A 23,124-nucleotide genomic window follows, 5' to 3' on the forward strand; every position below is an offset into this window, starting at 1 on the left:
ACAATTCTGGCCACAGAGACAATAGGGGAAGTGTGCTGGGGTAGCTCTGGCAAAGCTTTTCTTTCTCTTACAGAGGATCCCACAGAAGAGCCGGTTTCTTCTTCTCGACGCTTTTGTCATTGTGTATGACAACGGAGCTGCTGTGACCACCTTGTGACCATGGAGAATAGGAGATGAGATTGCAGACCTACCAGACCCAGGAACACTTGGGGGATAGCAGAACACAGAATTGAAAGGATCTAGGTAGGCCCTTAATGACTTTCCCAAGCCTCAGAATCACTCATCTCTGGAGCTGCCCACTTTGGAAGTAATCAGTTTTCTCATGTCTTAAGCCACTTTGAGTTTGGGTTTCTTGAGCAAGAAGCATTCTAACTAAAGATTCAATTCAATTCATTCATTCAATCAATCAATCATTCATTCATTCATTCAATGCCTCCTTCCATGGTGGTGACTCTGTACTGGGTCAGGCACTGTACTAAGAGATGTAGACAAAAATTTTAAAAATGAAGTTGGATATTGTTATGTACCTGGTTTTGCTCAATGAAATGTGAGCAGAAATGGCACATGTTACTTCTGGGGAGGAACTTTAAAAACCAGTCTGGAATTTGTCATGCTTCCTTTCCTCTGTCATGACGCTGAGTAAGTAGATGTTGAGAAAGAACTTCCTTCCATTCACCTGCCTCTCCAGTGACCAGTTGAGCAAAATCTTACCCCTTCTTTCCCTCGTTGGATGTGTAGTGCGATAAAAAAAAATGTTGTTTTAAACCATTGTGAATCTGAGGTTGTTTATCACCAGGTAAAGTCTGTCTGCCCTAGCTGACAAGCATGGAAACTGCTTAGCACAGAGTCTGGTGCTCAGTGCACAAAAGCCTACCTGCTGCTGATGTGGGGATTATTGTTTTGCTACTGAGGGGTGCCTACCAGAGTAATGAATTAATGAGGCCAGCACATATCTAGAAATGTACTCAGAATGCGACTATTTAAAACCCAGCCATTTATAGGCTTATCAAGTAGAGAGAGTATCAGTTAACTACAAAACACATGTTTGTACTCAGAGTTCAGCCTTCTAGACCTAAGCATCTTAAAATCCCAAATAAACAAGATATCTTTAAACAATGACCAATGTAAAGTTTTGCTTTTAATATCGTACAATTAACTGTAGCAGGATCAACTAGAAATCTGACTTCTCTACAAAGAGAAAGAGACCTGAGAGAAAATGGATAGAATACTGAAAATATACTGTTATTTAGACTATTTATGAAAATACAGTGTCCAGTTCAGGAGAATCCCGTAGTACTGAGCACCGCCACCACGTCTGAGGCAGGGCACGGTGCCCCTCTCCCGGACGGACCCCGGTCATTAGAGATTGTCCTGGGAAGAGGAACCAGGATGGCTGGAGTTTAGAAGCTGTCCCTTGAAAGCCCTCAGCAGAGATAGGAAGGTGTTCCCTCAAGAGGAGGGTCTTGTTAGCGGTCTTAAAATCCTTAAAGAGAAGCCCACTTCCTCTGAGAGCTTGCGCAAGGTCAAACGAGGCGCAAAGGTGGAGCGCCAGGGACACTGAGCTCAGCTCAACGCGGAAAGGAGTGAGAGGGAGTGGCCACCGCGGCGCCAGGCGGCGCCCCGGACCCCTGCCCGGAGCGGGGGGCGGGAGTGGGACGGGGACCGCCTCCGGCCCGGGATGCGGCAACTCGGCAACTCGGCAACTCAGAAACTCGCGCACCTCCGCGCAGTCGGCTGTTGGCTCCCGAGCCGCGCAGGTGGCTCCGGCCGCCGGAGACCCAAGGAGCCCTCAGGTGTGAAACCCGGCAAACTGTGGGAGACGGCGTCTGAGGGGGACTTTGCCGCCCGACCACCAGGACCTGGGGAGGAGAACCAGAAGCTCCCGACCCCGGGCCCCTCCACCACCATTTTGGATACTCGGCAGCGACGCGCTTGGGGGTCCCGCCGACTTCCAGGACGGACGCGTGCCGCCCTCTTACCGCCAACTAGGCGGCAACCCGTTTTTGCCGCGGTGACTCTTTGCCTGTGACTCCGTGGAGACTGAAGCCCCCGGAGAAATCCGCGGAAGGGACGCGGAGTCAGCGGGGCAACGTGATGTCCGCTCTGGCAGTGTCCCCACAGGAGCTGTCCCTGCAAGCTGCGCGTCTGGCGAAGGCCTGGGAGGAGCTCAGCCACACAGGTTGGTACTGGGGACGTATGACTGTTAGTGAGGCCAGGGAGAAATTAAGAGAGGCGGCCGAAGGAACTTTCTTGATTAGAGATAGTTCGCATTCGGACTTCCTACTGACAATATCGGTGAAAACAGCAGTTGGACCAACTAATCTGCGGATCGAGTATCAAAATGGGAAATTCAGATTAGACTCTATCGTGTGTGTCAAGTCCCAGCTTCAGCAGTTTGACAGTGTGGTTCATCTGATCGACCACTATGTTCGTATGTGCAGGGAGAAGTGGGCGAACCGAGTAGCCCACCAGAGCGAGGGCCTTCACCTGTACCTGACCAAGCCGCTGTACACATCAGCACCATCGCTGCAGCATCTCTGCAGACTCGCCATTAACAAACACACCCGTGCCATCTGGGAATTGCCTTTACCGACGAGACTGAAGGGTTACTTGGAAGAATACAAGTTCCACGTATAAGTGTTTCTTTTTTTTCTAAACGTGCCTCACGTAGACTATCTCCAAAGGCAGCTATGTGAAAGAGCCCAAACCTGCCCCGGATAACAACGTGACATTCCAAGAACACCTGAGTCAGTCACGCAAATGCATGACGGAGGTAGCTAGATAAAGTGCCCAAGGTATTTCACCTAAGGCTTCTTTTCCTAAAACTGTGAGCAGCTGAACTTTTGAAGTTAAAAGTTAAACGTCTCAAGTAAGGCTGAAGGGCTGAAGTGACATTTTCTTTGGAATGCCTGGCCTTTTGAAGGTTCTTTGTTTTTTTTTGTTTGTATTTTTGGCTGAAGGTCCAAGTTCCAAAGGACTCCATGGAGGAGTACTGAAGAAGGGGAAGAAAATTGACACAGGCTTTACTTTAATGTTACATGCCTGGTGCTCTGAGCCTATTTGGCCATGTTATGTTCTGTATTCTGATGTCCCTAGGAGTTTTGATCATCAGATGTGCTTGTGAGTATTTATCTTCATTTTATACAATTAACCAAATCAATCAAAAAAGTGACCATGAAATCCTTTATTTATCTTTTTACTACATGTATGAACTCTCTCATGTGAATGAGTGCTATAGTAATCCACTTTAAGGGCAACCCACTTCAGAAATGTTTCAGACTGGTGCAAACAAAAAAGTTTGTCTTTTCTTTTAAGACTAAAGATAAGAATGTCATGCTATACAGGTGCAACCCAGTTCCTGTTAAATAACACCATGTAAACATAGACATTTTATCCTTTGAAGTAGCTGTGTCCCAACCTGTTGCCATAGATTTTTTGGGAAACGGCTTAAAAATTTCCAAGTTGTCCTTGAATGTCTAACTGAACATCAGCAGTTGTCTCAATTCTAAGAACTTTGACTTAATTTTCTTCCAGATCTAGGGGAAAACTTGCCTGTTTTTCAAAGTGTTTATTTACTGCTGGTACTATTTGATTAGAATGTATTAAGTAAAAAAGCAAACAAACAAACAAAAAACCCCCCAAACAAACCAGACTTCCAAAAAAAAAAACCCAAAGGAAAAAAGAAAGATATTTGATCTTATAATAATTATATCCTCACAATAATAAAAGGGGCTGATCTTGATATAGTGAGCTGTCATTTAAACTGTTTCAAGAGGCCCTGGCCAGTGTGCCTCAGTTAGTTGGAACGTCGTCCCGTATACTATAGATTGTGGGTTTGATTCCTAGTCAGGACATGTACCTAGGCTGTGGGTTTGATCCCTGGTCAGGTAGCCTATGCGAGGCAACCAATCGATATTTCTGTCTCACATTGATGTTCCTCTTTCTTTCTCTTCCTCCTTTTGTCTCTAAAAAAGCAATGAGAAAATGTTCTTGAATGAGGATAAAATATTTTATATATGTACATATATGTAGTGTTTCAAAAAAGGATGAATAACCTATGTGTATACAAAATTCATTCGGCACTTATTGAGGATCTACTAAATGCCACATGATCAGCCAGATAAAGATTAGTATGTGACTGCTGATCACAGGGTATTTAATGAAAGTCTGTGATGTATAAACAATAGGTACAAAGATAATTATTTTGTGTGGTAATTGAAATTGTAGAGTTTGTGCAAACTTTTATGCAGTTATGCTGTTCAGTAAAGGCCAGACTAACACAGTGGTGATCTAATGGGATGAGACACATATAAAATGTGTACATGAACTAAAGGGACCCTCCAACTTTTTTTAAAGCAAATAAGTAAAGTTGCAGTCTGCCTTGTTTGGGTGGAGAATTTGCCACTCTTGATGTAGCTTCTCAAGCACTTCAGGTGACATGTAAAATCCTCCAGGAGCAGGGAGAGCTGGACACGTCTGGTGCTGGGACTTTACTGTGAGGCTTGTGTCCCTCCAGGTTTGCTTAGAAATGGAACTGCAAAAGATGGATGAGTTTTGGAAAAGGGACAGGTTTTAGTTTGTTCTTCCAAAAGAATGTGGAAGACTGAAGTAGCCAAAAGGGATAAGAAGCAGGAGGATGAGTAACTGTCCCTATAACCAGCGTTATAGGGATCCCTGTAACCAATCATCCCTATAACCAATTTCTGAGAAAAAAGAGCAGCACACCACTAAAACTGACGATTCCCTTCTTTAGTATCAATCTCGAATCAATCCCAAGCGGGTTAAGACCTGATAATTTTAAGACCTGTAGTACTTGATGGTAAGGAACAGCAGCAGTGTGATAAACTGAGACGCTGTGGTAAGGCAGTCCTAGGTTCAAGCCTGCAGCCTTCTGCTTGCAGCTCTGTGGCCTTGGGTGTGTTAACCTCTCTGAGCTCCAATAGCTTCATTTGCAAAGGCAATAAGAATATAGATCACATAGGGTAGCTGTGAGGATTACACAGGATGATGCAGTGTCTGTATTCATGTGCTTGCACAGTACAAGCCCTGTAGCAGGCACTCATAAATTATAACCATCAGTATTATTTTACTCTTAGGAGAAATGCAAGCAAAAAAAAAGAAGTTAGGCATTAGTTTGGCTTTATTGGACTTTGGCTTCAAAAATCAATTCAACAAAGTTGAGCACTGATCCTGTGCATGGCACTGATTTAGTGGTGGGGACGCAGTGGGCAGCAGTAAAATCCCTTCTTTCACAGAGATACAATCCAGAGGGAAAACATAGACAATAAATAAGTAAGCAGATAACAGGATGCTTTTACATAAAGATTAGGGCTATGGAGAAATTTAAAAAAGAAAATGGGCTACAGTGTGCTGATGCCATGCATGAGAAGCCTGGCTGGACTTGTGGCGCGTGGGGAAAGATGTGAACTCCTACAGTATGACATGAAGTGCACACCGAGTGTGTGCTGGGTTGACCCCATGATTTTATGTCCTGCAGTTATGTACTTATCGTGTCTTAGTGAAGTCAGGTCCCAGACAAATTGATTCCTTCATTTCAAAGGGATTTATTTTAGGACCCCCACACTTCTTTTGGTCTTGGACAAGTTAGATTACTCTTTTACAAAGTGTTTTGGCAGAACCTTCAACTGATGTGTATTTTTAGTACTGAGATCATGTGTAAGAAAAATGTGGATGGAGGGGCTAGATGAATAATGGGAGAGGAAAGTAAAATTGCAAACTGTGTTTCACAAGTGTCGACTTGGTAGCAATGGCATAGAAAGTATCAGATGATTTATAGGCTATGTGAGGCTTAAAAACAAACATAAGCAAAATACCAAATTGCTGGTGTTTTGACACTTGTGTGAGTGTCAATGATGAAAGAACTTGAACTGACAGACAGTAGGAAGGGTCAAAGTTGGGAGTCAGGGGGAGACAGAGACAGATATTGATGCAAAAAGGCAAGCTTTTGGGAGAATGCTCTATTTGAACTTAATCACCAAAAACATTTTCTGGAAGAGCTTGGAAGAGCTTTCCTTCCTAGGCCCAGGTGAACAATATAGCCTCTGAATAAAGAGAGAAATCATGGTCAGTCTTTGAAATTCTAGCTTGATCCTAAAAATGCACACTTTGATTTTTAAAAAAATGGCAAGAGGAATTTTCAACAGCTGAAGTAGCTGATAAACATGACTGTAAAAACACTTACAGGACTCATAAGAGAAGAGGGTGAGCCTTTAATAATAGCTCTGTCTCATGAAGTACAATCTGTTAATTGCATACACTGTATACACGAATGACTTTTAACACATTTTATGTCATCATTCTGAAACCCACACACAGGAATATCTCCAAGATTTCATTCAGATTCTTCTCTGTTACCCATAGCCAAGCCTCTGATTTAAGCTAGTTTCTCATTTATTTCTTCTATAAACTCTTAAGCCTTAAATCTACCTTATATTTTTAGTTTATGATTTTTTTTCCTCTGAAATGTCAACTCAGTTTCCATCCTGGCTTCCTTCTACCCTTCAAAGTTTAGCTCCAAGGTCTCTTTTTTATTGAACCTCTTCTTAAGCAGACTTACCTGTACCCTGATTGGGTTTCCCATAGCATTTTATATACATCTTTATGATCCTTTTGTTTATCACCATCATGTCTACCATTTATTGTGTGCCCACAGGCACTGTGTTAAACGTATTACATAAATTCCTCCATTTAATCCTTGCAACAGCCTGATGAGGTAGGTATTCCAATTGACTGAGGAGGTAAAGAAATTGCTCCATTTCATCCAGCTAATAAGACATGGCACCAAAATTTGAACTTAGTCTTCTACATGACCTCTCATACCACACTGTTTACTTTTGCTGGTATTGCAGTTTATTTGTTTTCTGTCTGTTTCCCTCTCCAGATAACAAGCATGTGTAAGTCATGTCTCAGTAGGAGGGACAGGTGAATTTCCGATCTGGTGAGGAGTTTTTTCCATTGCTTCTGTCCTCATTTCCAATGGCTTTTCCATACCAATGGCCTCTCTTGGCTCATGCTTCAGAATTTCCTAAAATCTTTCAAACAAGCAGCATGTGGCCTCAGCATTCCCCATACCTCTCACTAAGTGGCCTCAGGTCCAGCACCAGCAGCAGCTGGCCTTGGTTTGTAGCTTGCCTTGCCCGGGCACCTCTAAGTTCAGCGAAAGTAGCAGCCATATGCAGATTGCTTTTAGCTCATGCTGGGAGGCCCCTGGGCAAAACACAAGTGGCAGCTGACCTTGGCCTGCACCTCCTGGGAGGGTCCGGAGTCAGCACACTGGTGGACAGTTTCAGACCATGTGAAAATACCACCTACCCACCTCCACAAATGACACAGTAAAGGGATGGACTCAGTGGGCATTAGAGCCCAGCTAAAGCAAATCCTGCTCTGTAGGGTGGGCCACTGCTCAGCTGATCCTCTATGGTGGTTGCAACCTCTCCTTGCAGTCAGTCAGCCTGGGGGTAAATCCCTCCCATTGACATGCCAAAGCAATCAAGGCTCAACTGTAACATGAGGGTGTACACAGTCTACACAGGGGCAGGGTACACCTGGAGTGCCCAGCTTGAGTGATCAGGGAGGCTGTATTGCTGGACCTCACAGAATATCTACTATATTAGCCTACTCTGCCAAGCTCTACCTAATACAGGAGAACAACATAGGGAGGCTGCCACAATGAGGAGACAAAGAACCATGTCCCAAATGAGAGAACAGAAGTCCAGAAATAGAACTAACCCCCCAGGGGGTATATAAGAGGACTAAAGGGTAATGAAAAAAATACAATAAATATTATACAAAAAGATAAAAAATATGAGCAATAAAATGGTAATAAATACCTATCTACCAACAATTGTATCTAAAAAAACAAAATAGACAAAGGAGAACAGAAACAGAATCATAGTACAGAGAATATTTTGATGGTTGCCAGATGAGAGGGGGGATGAATGGGTGGGTGAAATAGGTGAAGGAATTGACAGTTACAAACTGGTTGTTCCAGAATAGTCATGGGGATGTAAAAATATAGCATAGGGAATATAGTCACTAATACTCTGATAACTATGAGTGGAATCAGATGGGTATAAGGTTTAGTAGGAAGATGATCACATAGTTATATAATGGCTAATCACTGGGCTATGTACCTGTAACTAACAATACTGCATGTCATCTGTAAGTGAAAAATAAAAAAAAATGATTCAAATTTAAAAAATAAAAAAAACCCCAATTCATCCATTTACCAGTCCCTTAAAATTATTTTACACCTAAACTTTGCATAAGCCCTGGGACTGAGCCATGATTTGACCAGGGAGGGGCAGGGCTGTATTTGCATTCCCAGTGCCTGGCCCACTAACTGATTTTTTTTTAATTGAATGAAAAAAGAAAAGCAAAGCTCATTAACTGAAGAGGGACTTCAGATTAGTAGAAATAAAAAGTAAAAGAATTTGATAGTCCAGTGATATGTGGGAATGGGAAAACATTAGGTGGATTTTGAATCTTTTCTACTTAATCTCCAAATTCTACTTGATTTGTAATTTATGTTTGTTTATAGTTGTCTTCATGCCAAGACTGGTTTCTTTCCATCTGCATGTGCAGATGTAATAAATTAAATAGTTATTAGTGTTGTGGTTATCTATGGTATTTCCAGAGGTCTTTAGTGTAATCGTGAAAATAAACACTGAATTTTTTCTAAAAATTCTTCCATGCAGAGAATTGGATGGTGGGTCTCAGAGAAACTTGATATACCCAGGCTTGTCTTTTCTCCTCTCTGTTTTGATTTCACAGGGTGGCAGTGCTCTGGGGAAGCACTGGGAGTCTGGTTATCAACACGCTTTCTAGAGAGTAGAGTGTGCAGGGAAATGAGGGCTTGTGAAGAGGTCTGTGAGGAGGATGGAGAACGGCACTAATCACTTGCACTAGGCCAGAATCAGTGTTACGAGCCCACTGGCTTCGTGGAGTGATTCACAGGGTGGTGGATGTTTTCTTCTGCAGGAGAACTGGCTCAAAGTCACAGAAAAAGTGAATCAAGTTTCAGGCTAGTCCTCCATCCATGAGTGCCAACCAGCTCTCCTCCATTGGTGTAGCTCTATCCTGTGTTTAAATAACTGTCAATTAGTTTGCTGTTAATTGAGCTGAATGCATTTCTGACCAATAGTGTCTAATCAATCAGAGAGGAGAATCACATTTGAATTTGTTCTCTTTACTAGTCCTGACTGAGGTTCATCTAGCTGTTAGAACAATCACTTTTTGGTTCCTTCCTTTTTTTTTTTTTTTTAGGTAAAGTCTACTTCCCAAAGAAATTGATTAAGAATATTTACTCCCAATACCCCCCCAATAAGAAACAGGAACAGGGGGCAAATAAGATTTTCAATACTTGAAATTTTGGCAAATGTGTCCATTTTGGACCATCAATGAAATTAGTTAAGGCCTCTGGTCAGTATCACAACAGAAACCTCTCCCCTGCCCCTCCTGATGTGGCTGTCACAAAGATGGGAGGCGCAGCCACATGAGGAAGTTTAACAGTATGGGAATTATGACTGCCTTAATGGGGATTTTGTGAAAACACAAAGCCAGCATACTGCTTGATCTCTATGATGTGAGGACACTTTGTGTCATTAGACTCTCTCAGTGTGTCTGATATGTTTGTCTGGCATGGGCTGCATTTCCCTGGGAAACACTGTGATGTTCCCAAGTAGGAAAACTGGGGTTGAGAGCCATAATAAATGGAGTGGAGTTTTGCTGTATTAGCCTGTGTGACGTCTTGCTCCCCAAACAGCCCCATAAACTCTCAGTGGCATTCTGTTCCCATTGTGTTGCTATGTCTCTGTCAGAACCTGGCAGCTGTTTCAGGACCCAGTACTGTCAAAACTCAGATCCAAACCAGGCATGTTGAGCAGCCTGGGTACATCACATACCCATTCCTCAGCATAGTTGGCCTCTGACCCATAGTTTGGTGTCTGCTGGAATATACCAGGTCATCCTTTGCTATTTAGTAGGTGGGCCCCATCCTACCTGGAAGAGGCACGTACTCAGGTTGTTCCAGGAAGGTGCTGTATTTAAAAAATACCAAGAAAAGACCAAGGAACAAGAAGCTCCAACTCACGATAAACACGTCTGAGATAAGCACCTGAAGCACATTCTTTGGAACGCCCTCAGAGCAGGAGGAACCTTTGCCCTCTGAGGCTGATTTTGAGTTTGAAAATCTGACAAAAGACGTTTAGAGATGAGTCTGGTAATCAAACTGTGTGATTTGGCTTTTGTAAAGGGCTATCCAAAAAAGGGAAATAAATGAACATACAAATAAGATCAACTCTGGTCCTACCCAGTCTTTTAAGATATGTTCAAAAGGGGAGAATTAATCTACTTAAAGAATGAAGCATTGGGGAGCAAGTGCTCATGGGAAACTTGGGAGGCCACACACTCTGAGATGTGAAGTTGTGCTATGTCCCATAAATAATCAGCTTCAACTCAGTCCATTGGCTTTCAAACTCTCAGCTGCATCAGAATCACACCTGGGGCTTGGAAACGCACAGAATCCTGCTCTCCACCCCACAAGATTCTGATTCAGTGGGGGCCAGGGTAGTGGGACTTGATAATTTGCATGTCTAACAATTTCCCAGGTGATGGGCCAGGTCTACTGCTTTAGTCAAACCTTGTACTACCATCCCATCATGCCAGCTAACTGTTTGGCTGCTGATCCTGACTTTTTTTCTTTTTTAAAGCTGCGTGACTCAGTCACATAGCTTTACGTGCACCCTGATTTGCAATTATCCCAGCCTCTCGCATTTTATGATTGTGTGTGGTTCATAATGGCACTGGATCTGAGACAGTACATCAACAGGCTCACCAAGTTAGAGATTAGGCTAGAAAGAGAGGATTGCTGGCGGACACTTACAGGAGGTGGGGTGGGCAGGATGTGGAGGCGTAATTGCCATAGCAATTATTACAATTACAGCAGATGACAGTCACCCATTCTGAACCTTGTCACTGAGCTCCTGAATGGATTTCTTTTGGTTTTAGCATTTAATTTTTTTTATTTGTAACTTTTGGAAGACGCCACCACTTCTCTAGCCACAAGCTTGTCATGTTTTCTATTTGTGTGGCCAGGTGCTCTGGCCGGCTCTTTCCTACCGCTTTCATTTTGCTTCCTCCCCACTCACGTATATAACAGGTAAGGCCCGAGTTCAGGCTTCCTACTCAGGACTCCAGGTGACCTTTCAATTCATTCCCCACTTACTCCAGGTGATCTTTCAGTTCATTCCCCACTTCACTTTGACCAGAAATTTCCCAGTAATGCCAGAGTGCCAGCTGGCTCTTAGTTTTTAGCCATGTACGAGGATCTTATTTGCTCCTTTGGTAAACCCTTAGTGATTCAGAATTGTACTATTCTGTATTTTCTTTAGAAAAACCATGGCAGCACTCAGAGGAAAGCCAAGGGCCTCGAGGAGGCAGCTGCCTTTCCCACAGAAACGGCCACCTGGCCTCTATTCTAACCCACCAGGTGCCCTTTGTCATGCAGGTCACATCACTGGTCAGAGGGCTAGGGACTCTGCTGGAGATGCAAAGGCACAGAAGCACATCCTTAGACAGTCATGCAGAGAATGAGTGGAAATTTCTAATTCTTTTGTTTCCTTCTTCCTGATCCTTCCCAAGGAAAGCCATGGAGACATTCACTGGGTCACAGATAATGCCCCCAGACAGAGCCCCTGCCTCCAGTAGGAAGACACTTAGCACCAGGAAATGATTCATAAGCACAAAATGGGGGGAAAAAAGATCCTGTCTGTCCATTTCTTTCCCATTATCTTTTTAGGTCAGGGAAGTTCAGAAGCAGGACTCCTGTATCTTGTTTTGAGGATACCACGTGTGTGTTTAGTGCTCTACAGAACATTAAACAACCACGGGATTTATAAATATTTGCATTCCATAACTGTCCTTGGGCAGTATCTGCTGAGTTGAGTCATCCTGGTGCCACCTTCCCCTTGGCCCCCATGAGGGGCCCCTGAGGTTAACAGGTGTCAGTTCCCCCACTGGGGGCTAATGCACTCTCCTTCGGTCTGGCCATATCTGTCCTTCGGTGGCACTTCACAGCGCCCGCCCGCCTGCCTGCAGCGTCAGTAACCTGAAGGGTCGCCAGCCCGAGAGATTGCCCACTGCCAGCCCTTGTGTTCTTCCTGAGCCTTTCTTCTCCTTTCTTTCTCTGCTCAGAACAAACCCCAACCAAATCCTCTGGGGTGGGGAGCGTTCTGACATGTCTGCTGATAGCCAGTGATTGGAGTATTAGGGGATTAGACAAAAAAATATTGATTGTGGCATCTTAATAGGGTTGTATGTCAGTTTGATGGGACAACTTGGGAACCATAAAGGCATGGGGAAATGAGGGTATTTGAGACTATCATGACTGGCCTTGATTTTTTTTTCCTTCACAAAGAAAACAAAGCTGGCCATTTTCCCCCTATGACATGAGAGGATGGGAGGGTGTTTCTTCAAAAAGTATCCTCTCATTCTGGTTTTGACATTGATTAGTGGGCTTGGCTTCAGGAAATTCCAGATGGGTGATGTTGGATGACTTTCCTGGGGTTAGGAAGTGGATTTTCTTCTAAGGTGGTATTTTGGCTGTTGGCACTCTTAGCCACATTGAGAACAAATCCTGGGGCCTCTGATGAGGACGTGTGCCCTGAGAGAGGCACCGGGTGTCCACATTCCAGGTCGGTGCCTTCTCCGACACGGCCCTTCACAGGAATGTGCACACGCACTGGTGCCTCACAGCGAGCTATGGGCGCTGATGAGTGGGCATGGATCTCAGGGCCTGCCTCAGTGCGAGAGCTGTGTGCAGACCTCATCTGTTCACTGTGCTTTACTCTGACTCGAGTCTGACTCTCAGTGTCCTCCTGACTAGCCAGTGTGGCAGGAGAGCTAACCTCAGTCACTGTTGAGACCCTACCCTCCTCAGGTAACATGGGAGGCTAAAGCCATGCCCAGTCACCAGTTCATCCTTATTGCTCTTGACATCACCAATGTCTGGGCCTTGAGTTCTGTTAAAGTCCTCCAGTCTCTCTGCTTTTGTGTCTCACCCATGACACGGGGACTTTGCTAAGGCTGGGGAGCCCTTGCTCAGGGCCGGCCTCCTCACCTGTACCAGGCAGCCCTCCTCTCCAAGTCCTGCCACCTCCGTGGGTGGCACTGAAGGCTGGTCCTTTATAACCATCTGACTTTTCCCCTTTCCAGACTCGATATGTCTCCTTTCTCTTACCTCGTTCTCAAGGTCATTCCTCTGTCTGTCCCTTCTTCCTCCCTCAGGATATCCAGCACCATCTCCCCAGAGTTTCAACTTTTAAAAGACAGGAGAAGCCCTTGTCTTCAAAAGGCTTCTATTTGCTTCTGCTCTCTAAGCCAAGGACATAGTAAGGATGAGGAAAGGGCCGTGGAAAGTGGGCAGAGGGCAAAACTGCAGTAAACTGAATTGGGTCCGAGATAATGCTGGAAATAGGTATCACAGCCAGGGAAGTGGGTGCTGCCCATAACTGTGGTTATACTCTCAAGAAGACGGAAAAAGTGAAACATGTCATCCTGAGGGTGGAGATAAGTGAAAAGATGCAGAACCGTCACATTGAACAGTCAGGTATTATGAGCACTGAATGCCCAGCAGACTTTCTTTAGGTCCCTGATGCACATAGCGTGCAAAACAGGAATGAGAGGGGTGTGGAGATGCTGCGATTTTCCTTTGAGAGAGGTCATTATAAAAGGCATTTTGGGTAATCGTTAAATGGTAATTTAAGAAGAATCTAAAAAAAATTGAGCAATGACTTGTCCTCACAGGTTCATAAATAATAGCTCATATTTTGTAAAATGTGTACTACTTGCCAGGAACCATCTAAGCATAAGTAGCATCACCCCTAGATTGCAGATAGGGAACTGAGGCTCCAGCTGTACCAGGCAGCTGGAACAGGATGGGCCTAGAGTGGAACCTCGGCAAGTCCAGTGCTCACTGGCCCACCTTTGAGATGAAATGGGTGGGAGATGCTGGTTGATTAAGTCTGAGTCTATACCTACTCCTGCATCTGGCAGAGGAATCCACACGCACAGGCAGGGGGTGGTAGATTCTGGAAGAAAATCAGGGTTCTGATGCCAGAAGAAAGGTAGTGAAATAATAGGTACCTCTACAGAACCCCATTTCATAAAATGGGTTTTAGAAAAGGAGGTGCTTGCTACTTTGGGTGTAGCAGCAGCCTGCCTGGAGCCCCATTCCTGCACTCCTGACCCCAAAGAGACCCTTTTAGCATCTCTTGGGAGCTCTTAGGCACTGAGGAATGCATTTGAAACCACTGGTCTTAAAGAAGCATAAAATATCTTTGAGCAACAAAACAGATGTTACCACATTCATGCAGTGAACTTTGTGCACTTAACTAATAAGGGAGTTCCTTAGGTCTCATTCAGAAACCATTTCTGGTTTTGTATCAAACAATTTTAATAAGCTTGGTTATCTGGCCATCCTAGCCCAAGCCAACAAAGTAACAGAGGGCATTCTGTAGCCCCTGGGAAATAATGTCACCTTTTGTTGCTCAACTCTCTCACCTCCAGTCAGCAGAGACAGAAAGATTGGGACATAAATCTTGGTCATGTAGCTTTGGAACCTGTGAGCCTCCTTCCGTGAGTCAAGCACAGATGATTTTGCAGTTACAGAGCCAGTGTTCCCAGGACAATTTTCATTCCACTGTCAACTGTAATGGTTTGCAAGAGACACAAGTATGTTCACTTGGTGTTGCTGTGCAGCTTGGATATTGTATTCGACCGTAACAAACTGGGTGGGGAAGGGCCTGCCAACTTGTGGTTTGCAGATGGGTTGGGCAGACAGACAGTGGGCAGTCTCCTTCACACTCTTTGGCTCTCAGTCTCACTCATCTGTGCTTCGGGGAAAGTTATGGGACTGCCCAGCATGAACTTGCCCCTCTTTGGTTAATGCATGCAAGTGTGGGCTGCCTCTCTCTCTGGCTATTTCCTACCCACAGAGGTGCACTCTCTTTTCTAATCTTATGTCCAGTGCTGACATGGATTCCACAAGCAAAAGTATTCTTGAGAGACAAGTGACTTTTAAATAGTAGAAAGAGCCAAAAACATTCTCATACTTTCTTAGAGAGACCTAGTGGACCCCCTGGTGAGGGTCAAGGTTGAAAGCTGGGTTTGGGCTTGACTGATCTGGCTGCTGACCGTGATTCCATGCTTGCTCCCTGTGGTCCGGACAATTTCGTTTCTTTCAGCTATAAAGTGGGACCCCGCAGCCCCGGGGCGGTTGTGTCGCTCCAGTGAGATGATTGATATGTGCAAAGTGCTCAGCTGTGGGTCAGGTATCCAGGCAGTAGAGTGCTGGGCAAATGTTAACCCCCATGGGTATTACTATTATTATAGCAACATCCTGTAGCTACACAGGTAACTCAAGTGTTAAGAATGCTCCCTCTTTGAACAATACCCATGAGTTCTTCCAGTAATTTTTATTTTCCCATCTTTGGAGGTTGACAACTCTGGGCTTAAATTGCCATTTTACTGCTTATTAACAGTGTAATTTAGGAAGAGTTGCTGAGTCTCAGCTTCCTCCAAGTAAAATCCCAGCTAATTCACAGTTGCTTTGTGGATAACAAAGCACCCATGTCAGAAGAGGTTGGTTCTGATGATACATAGTAATATAACTGATAACTATTATTAAATGAGTTTGAATTTCCATTAGTTAGTTCTGACTTACTCTTGAACAATATACTCACAGAGTTCCCTCACCTGCTTCTAGTTTCCTTGGGGACCTGGTATGTTCCCATGCTTGTCATTGGAAACTGTCATTGCTAGTTGAGAATTCTGAATGCTGGTAATGATAATTATTTTGATTTGGGAACCAGGATTTGAGTTTTGAGTTTTTAGAAATATAATTTTTGTCATTGGCTCTTTACTTTCTGACATACTAATGTTTACTTATTTTTAAATTTTTTATTTATTGATTTTTTTGAGAGAGAAAGAGTGTGGTGGGGGAGAGAGAAACATCAATTTGTTCCACTTATTTATGCACTCATTGGTTGATTTTTGTACGTGCCCTGACCCAGGATCAAACCCACAACTTTGTCGTATCAGGTTGACATGCTAACCTACTGAGCTACCTGGCCAGGCCCGAAATGCTTTAGAATCAAGTAAACCTGCATTTGAGTGGCAGCTCTGTTCTTATTTGCTAACTGCATTTGTGGTTTTGTCTCAACAGCAAAATCTCACTGAATTTCAGCTTTCCCATCTGAAAGAGGGGCTGATACAAATATCTCCCTCATAGTGGTGGTGTGTGACTGAAAGGATAATATATATTAAATGCTCAGCACAAAGTATGCAAGTTAATTGTTCTTGTTGTTGTGTAAACTTAACTTGAATGAAAATTATAAAAGAAAATTGATAGCAAAGGGAAAAAAAACCCCAAAACACTCTACCAAGTAAATTTTAATGCCTCTATTTAGGATGATGAACAAATGGTCTCTCATTCTCCATCAGTGATTCTAAACCAAGCTGTCTGGTCTGGGATCCAGTGACAACAGTTAGTAAATAAGAACGTTTGCATTAGTTTATGGTACTTGTTTTATGATTGAACTCAGACTCTGAGGGGGAAAAGCAGCACAATAATTACATTCAATCTGAAGCCTCATCAGGGTGGGCTAAAGGCCCTAAATGTGGTTGGGGAGCATAAGGAACAGCACAACAATAATCCACTGAATGGCAGAGCTTTTTTTTGTGCAAGTGGTACCCATGCTGAGGTCAGTAGCCTGAGGAACTTTGCTTAGTTGCTAGGCAATAAGGGATCTGCTATTCCATAGACCATCAATACCAACATGAAGCATTAAGCAAACCACACTCCTGGTTCCACTTATAAGATGGCCACATGGAAATGCTGGGGAACAAAGAGTATTATGTAATGTGGAAAAAGTGAGAGTTGGCACTGAATGGCAAGGCTTCATCTTTGAAGGAGTGAATCAATAGGGGTCACCTGCTGGTTGTGGTTCCTGCTGCAACTGAAGAGGTTGGGGAAGCAGGCTCAGCAGTCCCAGGCCAAGTCTGCCCTGCAAGGTGCAGCAGAACTTTAGGAATCTTTCAGCTAATGTGACCAAAAGTATATAGATAATTGTTATTCAAAAGTATAGTTTTAAAGACTGAATAATTCTGGCTCTGAATTCACTGGTTTATCATAATGTTCCTTGCAGCTGTCATGTGTAGCTGTAATTACCCCCTAACCAGCTCAGTAATGCATTTCACTGTATTTACAGGCAGTTGGAGTCCCGAGACAGACGTCAACACAGCAACACTTCAGAGGACTCTACAGCACAAAGGTACCTGCCCTAGAATTTACGTGGTCCTCTACCTAGGAAAGAAGTTAACATTGCACTGGACTCCCAACCTGTTCATTTAGTCGGCGGTATTAATTGCCCTTTTACTAGCCATAAGAGAGTTGGTGTGAAAGTCAATAAGCTATGTTTTGATAAGATTTCCTTAAATATGTTCCTATTTATTAAATCAGAGATAACAAACAGGCTAGATTTAATTGGAAATAGAATTTTCAACTGGACAGTGTATGTAATGAAAGTATTACATGTCTCGGTACAAGACCCCATGAGTATTGAAATCAGAGAGCAGAGGTAACTGGCCACAAGGAACATTGAAAGAGGCTAATGAGGTAGAAACATGGGACACTAGGAAAGGGGAAGAGGAGAGGTGCGGAAGCGGTTGAAGATTTTGAGTTCTTTTGTTGTTGTGTTCTTAGACAGACTGTGGGGGAAGGCTGGGAAAACAAACACAGGAGTGTACAAGACACTGAGGGAGGCAACTGTAGCTGAAGACCAAATGTATCTGAGGAATAGATTCCAGTCATCTGAATGACCAAATGCATACATATAAATAAATCCTAATATTATAATATTACAGGAATACAGTGGGGATGAACATTCCTCTTATCCTAATGGATACACATAACGGATATTTAAAAAAAAAGAAGCTGAAGGAGTATGTGAATAATTGTGGGTGACCTGATTGGTCATAATTAGTCACTGTTCACTCATAGCTTCAGTTCTCACAGCTGTTTTGCCACAGAGTAACCTTTGGTGATATCTTTCTTCTACCCTCCTGGTTTTCAAATGTGACTTGAGTTAGGGAACTGGGCTGTACACCCAGGCCATTGCATTCTTCAGAGATGTTAATGGAGATGTTCATGGACAAATTCCATTCGCCGTTGCTGGAGCCTAACCAGGAGGGTGAGAGAAAGGCACCTATGGGAATTACAGTGGCGGGGCTTCCAAGCTGCTACTGGATTTCCTGGTCAGGTAATTTGGCGATGTCATTAAACTGTGACCCCTGGACCACACAGGCATCTGCCAGGTTGGTCTCCAGCTGTCCCCTCGGCTCCACGTGGGTCTGGACAGACAACCTAGCAGGACCTCAGAACAGCTCGTTGTGCAAATTGGTCTTGCTCATATTAGAGATGTCTTTGCTGATGTCTGGAAATTGCTCAAGGAGAAAAGCACGTCTAGTCAAAACAGGGGAGAAAGGACCCAAAAGGGGTATGAGTCATCGGGAGGGTCATGTGAACACACAAAGAATTTTTCAAAGGACGTGATCCATCCTCGCATGACTGACTTGCGGACACTTCTGCTACTCTTGGTTATGGATTCTCTTTCTAGAACAGACTGGAAGGGTTAAGAGAGAACCAAATCAAATGACTCATGGAACCGCCTTTATTTTCACAAATTTTTATTGAGAATTTTCTCTACTTCAGAAACAGGGCCAAGTATTATGTGCATGATGGGAAGCAATGAATAAAACGGACGTGGCTCTTGCTCGTTCTGAAATGCAGGACAGCTCACACCCACACACTGCAGACAGACGCAGGCCGGACATGTGCAGCATGACGTGTGCTAACAGAGTAGGATGTACTCAAGGAATGCAAGGATGGTTTAATAACAGTAGATGTATTATATCATTCACCATAGTCATAGGTCAAAAGGGAAAAGCCATTTGGCTGTTTTTGTCCGAACACCAACACCAAAAACCCATTTGATAGACTTCAGTGTCCAATAAAAACTGTTACTGGTCAGTGTGGCTTGCCGTAAGAAAATAATTTTGTAGTGCTATAATTTCAGAATCAGATATATCCTATTTATAAAAGTGATACAAATATAAAATATCTGAAATAAGCTTACCAAAACATATATGATATATATTGTATTTATACATGTATAAGATACACAAAGAAAACCTTAAAAGTCTACTTCTGAAAAGAAAACCTGAGTAAATAGGATTTACTATTTACTATTATTGCTATTAAATACAGCTCAGGTATTTAATATTGTAGAGATATTAATTCATCCTCAGTTGACCAATCAATTGAAAGTGATCTAATCACAATAATGTTCCCCCTCAGTCTCTCGCTCTCCCTCTCACCCTTCCTAGCTCCCTCATTTCACTCTCTCCTTCTCTTTCACTTTCTTCTTCAGAACCTGACCAGCTGGTTTGAAAATCCATATGGAAAAATAAAATAAATAAAATAAAATAATTAAATTTGAAAGGCTAACCTCTGAAAACCCTGAAAAATAAGAGTTCTAATGACTGGACTACCTCATACAGAAATTAAAATTTAAAGCTATAGCAATTAAACAGTTTTATTCTGGCATAGACAGAAAAAAACAATAAATTAGAGTCCAGAAATGAGCTTATATCCAACTGGACTCATGTGGGTGTTTAATATATGATAAAAGAAGATTTTTCAAATCAGAGAGGAAAACAAATAAATGGTTCTAAAATAACAGACTAACATTTTGGGAAAAAACAAGGCTGTTTCACTTCTATCAGATAGCTCAAAGATTCAAATATATGTTTTTTAAAAATAAAACTGATATAGTACTCAAAGAAAACAACAACAACAAAAGAAAATCCTAAAATGGTAAAGTCCTTTGTAATTAAGCTACTAACACCAAAGACAGATAGGGATAAATTAAATCTGTAAAAATGTAAAACTTTCATATGGCAGCAACTAGAAAAAACTAGGGAAAGTATTTTTCAATACACATAATAAAAGGTAGCTCATTTTCTTATTATTAAAAGAACTCATAAATCATGAAGATAAAGCCCAATGGCAAAAAAATCAAAATGGAGAAAAAGATAAACTTTCAGTTTATAAAATAAACAAATGGATTATAAATGTGAAAAGATATTTAATTTACTCAAAGGAAAGGCAATGAAAAGAATGAGATACCATTTCTCACCTATCAGATTGGCAAAGATGTAACTACATAGTAATATAGAACATGGTCAAGAGTATGGAGGAACAGGGTCTCTTATAACCTGTTGGTAGGGCTCAATACTCTTCAAGGCCCAGCTTGAGAATATGTGTCAAGTTTTCCATGTATATATTCCTTGACCCAGCAATTATGTTGCTAGAAATTTATTCTATCAATATACTCGTTCTCTGATGCAAAGAGTAATCTATATCTGTATCTAATACATAAACTTCACGCAACATTTCAGCCAAAGTACCTAAATATTCATCAATAGAAATCTTAATATATAACCACCACTTTAGATGTATTCACATAGGAAGATGTCCAAGGTATACTAAGTTCACAAAGCAAAAATAAACTGGTATTATCCTAGTGGTTAGAAGTTAAGATACCAGACACACACTTGTGCCGGTGCAGCCTGTTTCCATGAGAGGGTATGAGAAAATGTTAATGGTGGAAATCTCTCACTAATGGGGCTGGAGACTGGGGAGTTATAAAAAGAAGCCTTTTATCTTTCATTTCATATCTTTGTATGTATGTTATTTGGCTTTAAATATTTCTTTCCACACATACTTATTGGATTTCTCACAAAAAGAAGAGAGTTTCCTACTTTGCTGCATTGTACTTTTAAACAAGGCTTACATGTGTAGCAGTATTGTTTTGGATAAAGGCTAACTTGCTCAAAATACTAAATTTGCCATGTACACGCTCTTTTTATTTGAACAAAAAACTCCAATCTTTGTGAAATATATTTAAGTGATAAGTGAGTTTTAAAGTCTGAAGTAATCTCTTTACAAAAACATTCACTTCAAGAACCTATAAAGGGATCAATTTTGAAATATAGTTTTATTCCCCAAAATAAGTGATTATTCTCCAAGCAATATCACTGACAAACCTATTATACATGTGTATGTTTTATTTAAAAATACATCTATAATTTAAAAAAAACAGTAAATATTTAAGGTAATAAAGGCAGTGCTGGAATGATAACCTGAAAGTGATTACATTTCCATTACAATAGATTAACTAGAAATGGTTGAAATGTTTCAGACTTTATAGGGCATTGAAATAAAAATAAGCACCTGAATATGACATATTATAGATGGGATTTGATTTTTAAAAAATAGTCCTATTTTTCCTTTCCTTTCTTTTTTTTTTTGTTTTACATCAGGGCCATTTTCATTACCATTCAAATGATAGCACACCCAATTAGCATATAATTATTATGCAATCTTGGTTTAAAAGTGGATTAAAATTTTTTTTTTGGTAAAGTCCTAGGAAAACAATTTAAAAATTATAAGTACAGTGCCAAAATGCAGTCATCACCTTGCTCAAAAATCTTATGCTTTAAGAGGGTTTTTGAGCTTTTTCTGGGCACTAAACTACCATGGAGCCATTATGCCCACAAGGCCTCCTAATAATGATCAGGTATTTCAACTTGGACTTAATGAGTGAAGAGGGAGAACAGCCAGTCCTCTATTATGCTGTAAAGTCAGATGACAATGGATAATCAAGAATAAAGATTAATAAGCAAACTTCAATTTTTACCTAAAGTATAAAATTAGGGACTTAATCAAATATGAAACATGTAGATGTTGGTCAAATAGTTTTTTAATTGATTGAATTGTTTCTGGGCTAGACATAGTAATCACTTATTACTGTTTCTACAATACTGGATTTGCATTCTAATGCAGACTGAAGTTATAAATGGACAAAACAGTGTGTGTGACAACTTGTTAGATCTTCAGCTAGAACAAGACAATGACAATTTAGGTTAAATTTTCCATAACCTAGGTGTAATGAGAGAGGTGTATCTGAAACTTCTGAAAGAGATTAAACTATTTTTTTTTAAACCTTTTTATGCAATTTATTGGGGTGATATTGGTTAGTACAATAGTTTCAGGTGCACAATTCTATGATTCATCGTCTGTATATTGTATTATGTGTTCACCAGTCAAAATCAGTCTCCCTCTATCACCATTCATCCCCTTAAGCCCTCTTCTACCTCCTCCTACTCCTCTGCCTTCTGGTAATCACCATACTGCTGTCTGAGTGTACAAGGTAGGGTGTTTTTTATTGTTGTTTTTGCTTAATCTCTCCACCTTTTCCACCCAGCCCCAGAATCCCCCTCCCCTCTGACAGCTATCAGTCTGTTCCATGTATCCATGCCTCTGTTTCTCTCTTGTTTACTAGTTTATTTTGTTCATTAGATCCCACATATCATATGGTATTTGATTGCCTCATTTCAGTTAGCATAATGCTCTCCAAGTTCATCCAGGCTGTCACAAAGGGTAAGATTTTTTTTACAGCCAAGTAGTATTCTACTGTGTAAATGAACCACCATTTTTTACCCCCTCTTGCCCCCATCTATTGATGGATACTTGGGTTGCTTCCAAACCTTGGGTATTGTAAATAATGCTGCATTGAACATCAGGGGGCATATATTAGTGTTTCAGAGTTATTTAGATCTATTCCCAGAAGTGGAACTACTGAGTCATAAGGCAGTTCCATTTTTAATTTTTAATTAACATAGTATGGAGAGTAACTCCATACTGTTTTCCACAGTGGCTGTACTGGTCTGTATTCCCACCAACAGTGCATGAGGGTTCCCTGTCCTCCATATCCTCTCCAATACTTCTTTATTGATTTATTGATGATAGCCATTCTGACAGGTGTGGGTGATATATCATTGTGGTTTTAATGTGCATTTCTCTGATGATTAGTGACATTGAGCATCTTTTCACATGCCTACTGGCCATTTGTGTATCCCTTTTGGAAAGTGTCTATTTAGGTCCTTTGCCCAGTATTTAATTGGATTGTTTATCTTCTTGGT

At 41.9% G+C, this 23,124-nt stretch overlaps 1 protein-coding gene across 1 annotated transcript; it reads left to right on the forward strand.

The window, feature by feature from the left end:
* The first annotated feature begins 1,678 nt into the window (after nt 1-1,678).
* On the forward strand, nt 1,679-17,651 carry LOC114510311 (suppressor of cytokine signaling 2-like). Its single transcript, XM_036014483.1, has 3 exons — nt 1,679-1,930; nt 1,990-3,120; nt 17,289-17,651. The coding sequence occupies exons 1-2, from the start codon at nt 1,679-1,681 to the stop codon at nt 2,635-2,637; spliced, it is 900 nt and encodes a 299-aa protein (XP_035870376.1). The 3' UTR covers nt 2,638-3,120; nt 17,289-17,651.
* Nucleotides 17,652-23,124: the final 5,473 nt, after the last annotated feature.

This window comes from Phyllostomus discolor, chromosome 13 (assembly GCF_004126475.2).
Source record: "Phyllostomus discolor isolate MPI-MPIP mPhyDis1 chromosome 13, mPhyDis1.pri.v3, whole genome shotgun sequence".
In the NCBI taxonomy this organism is placed as follows: domain Eukaryota; kingdom Metazoa; phylum Chordata; class Mammalia; order Chiroptera; family Phyllostomidae; genus Phyllostomus; species Phyllostomus discolor.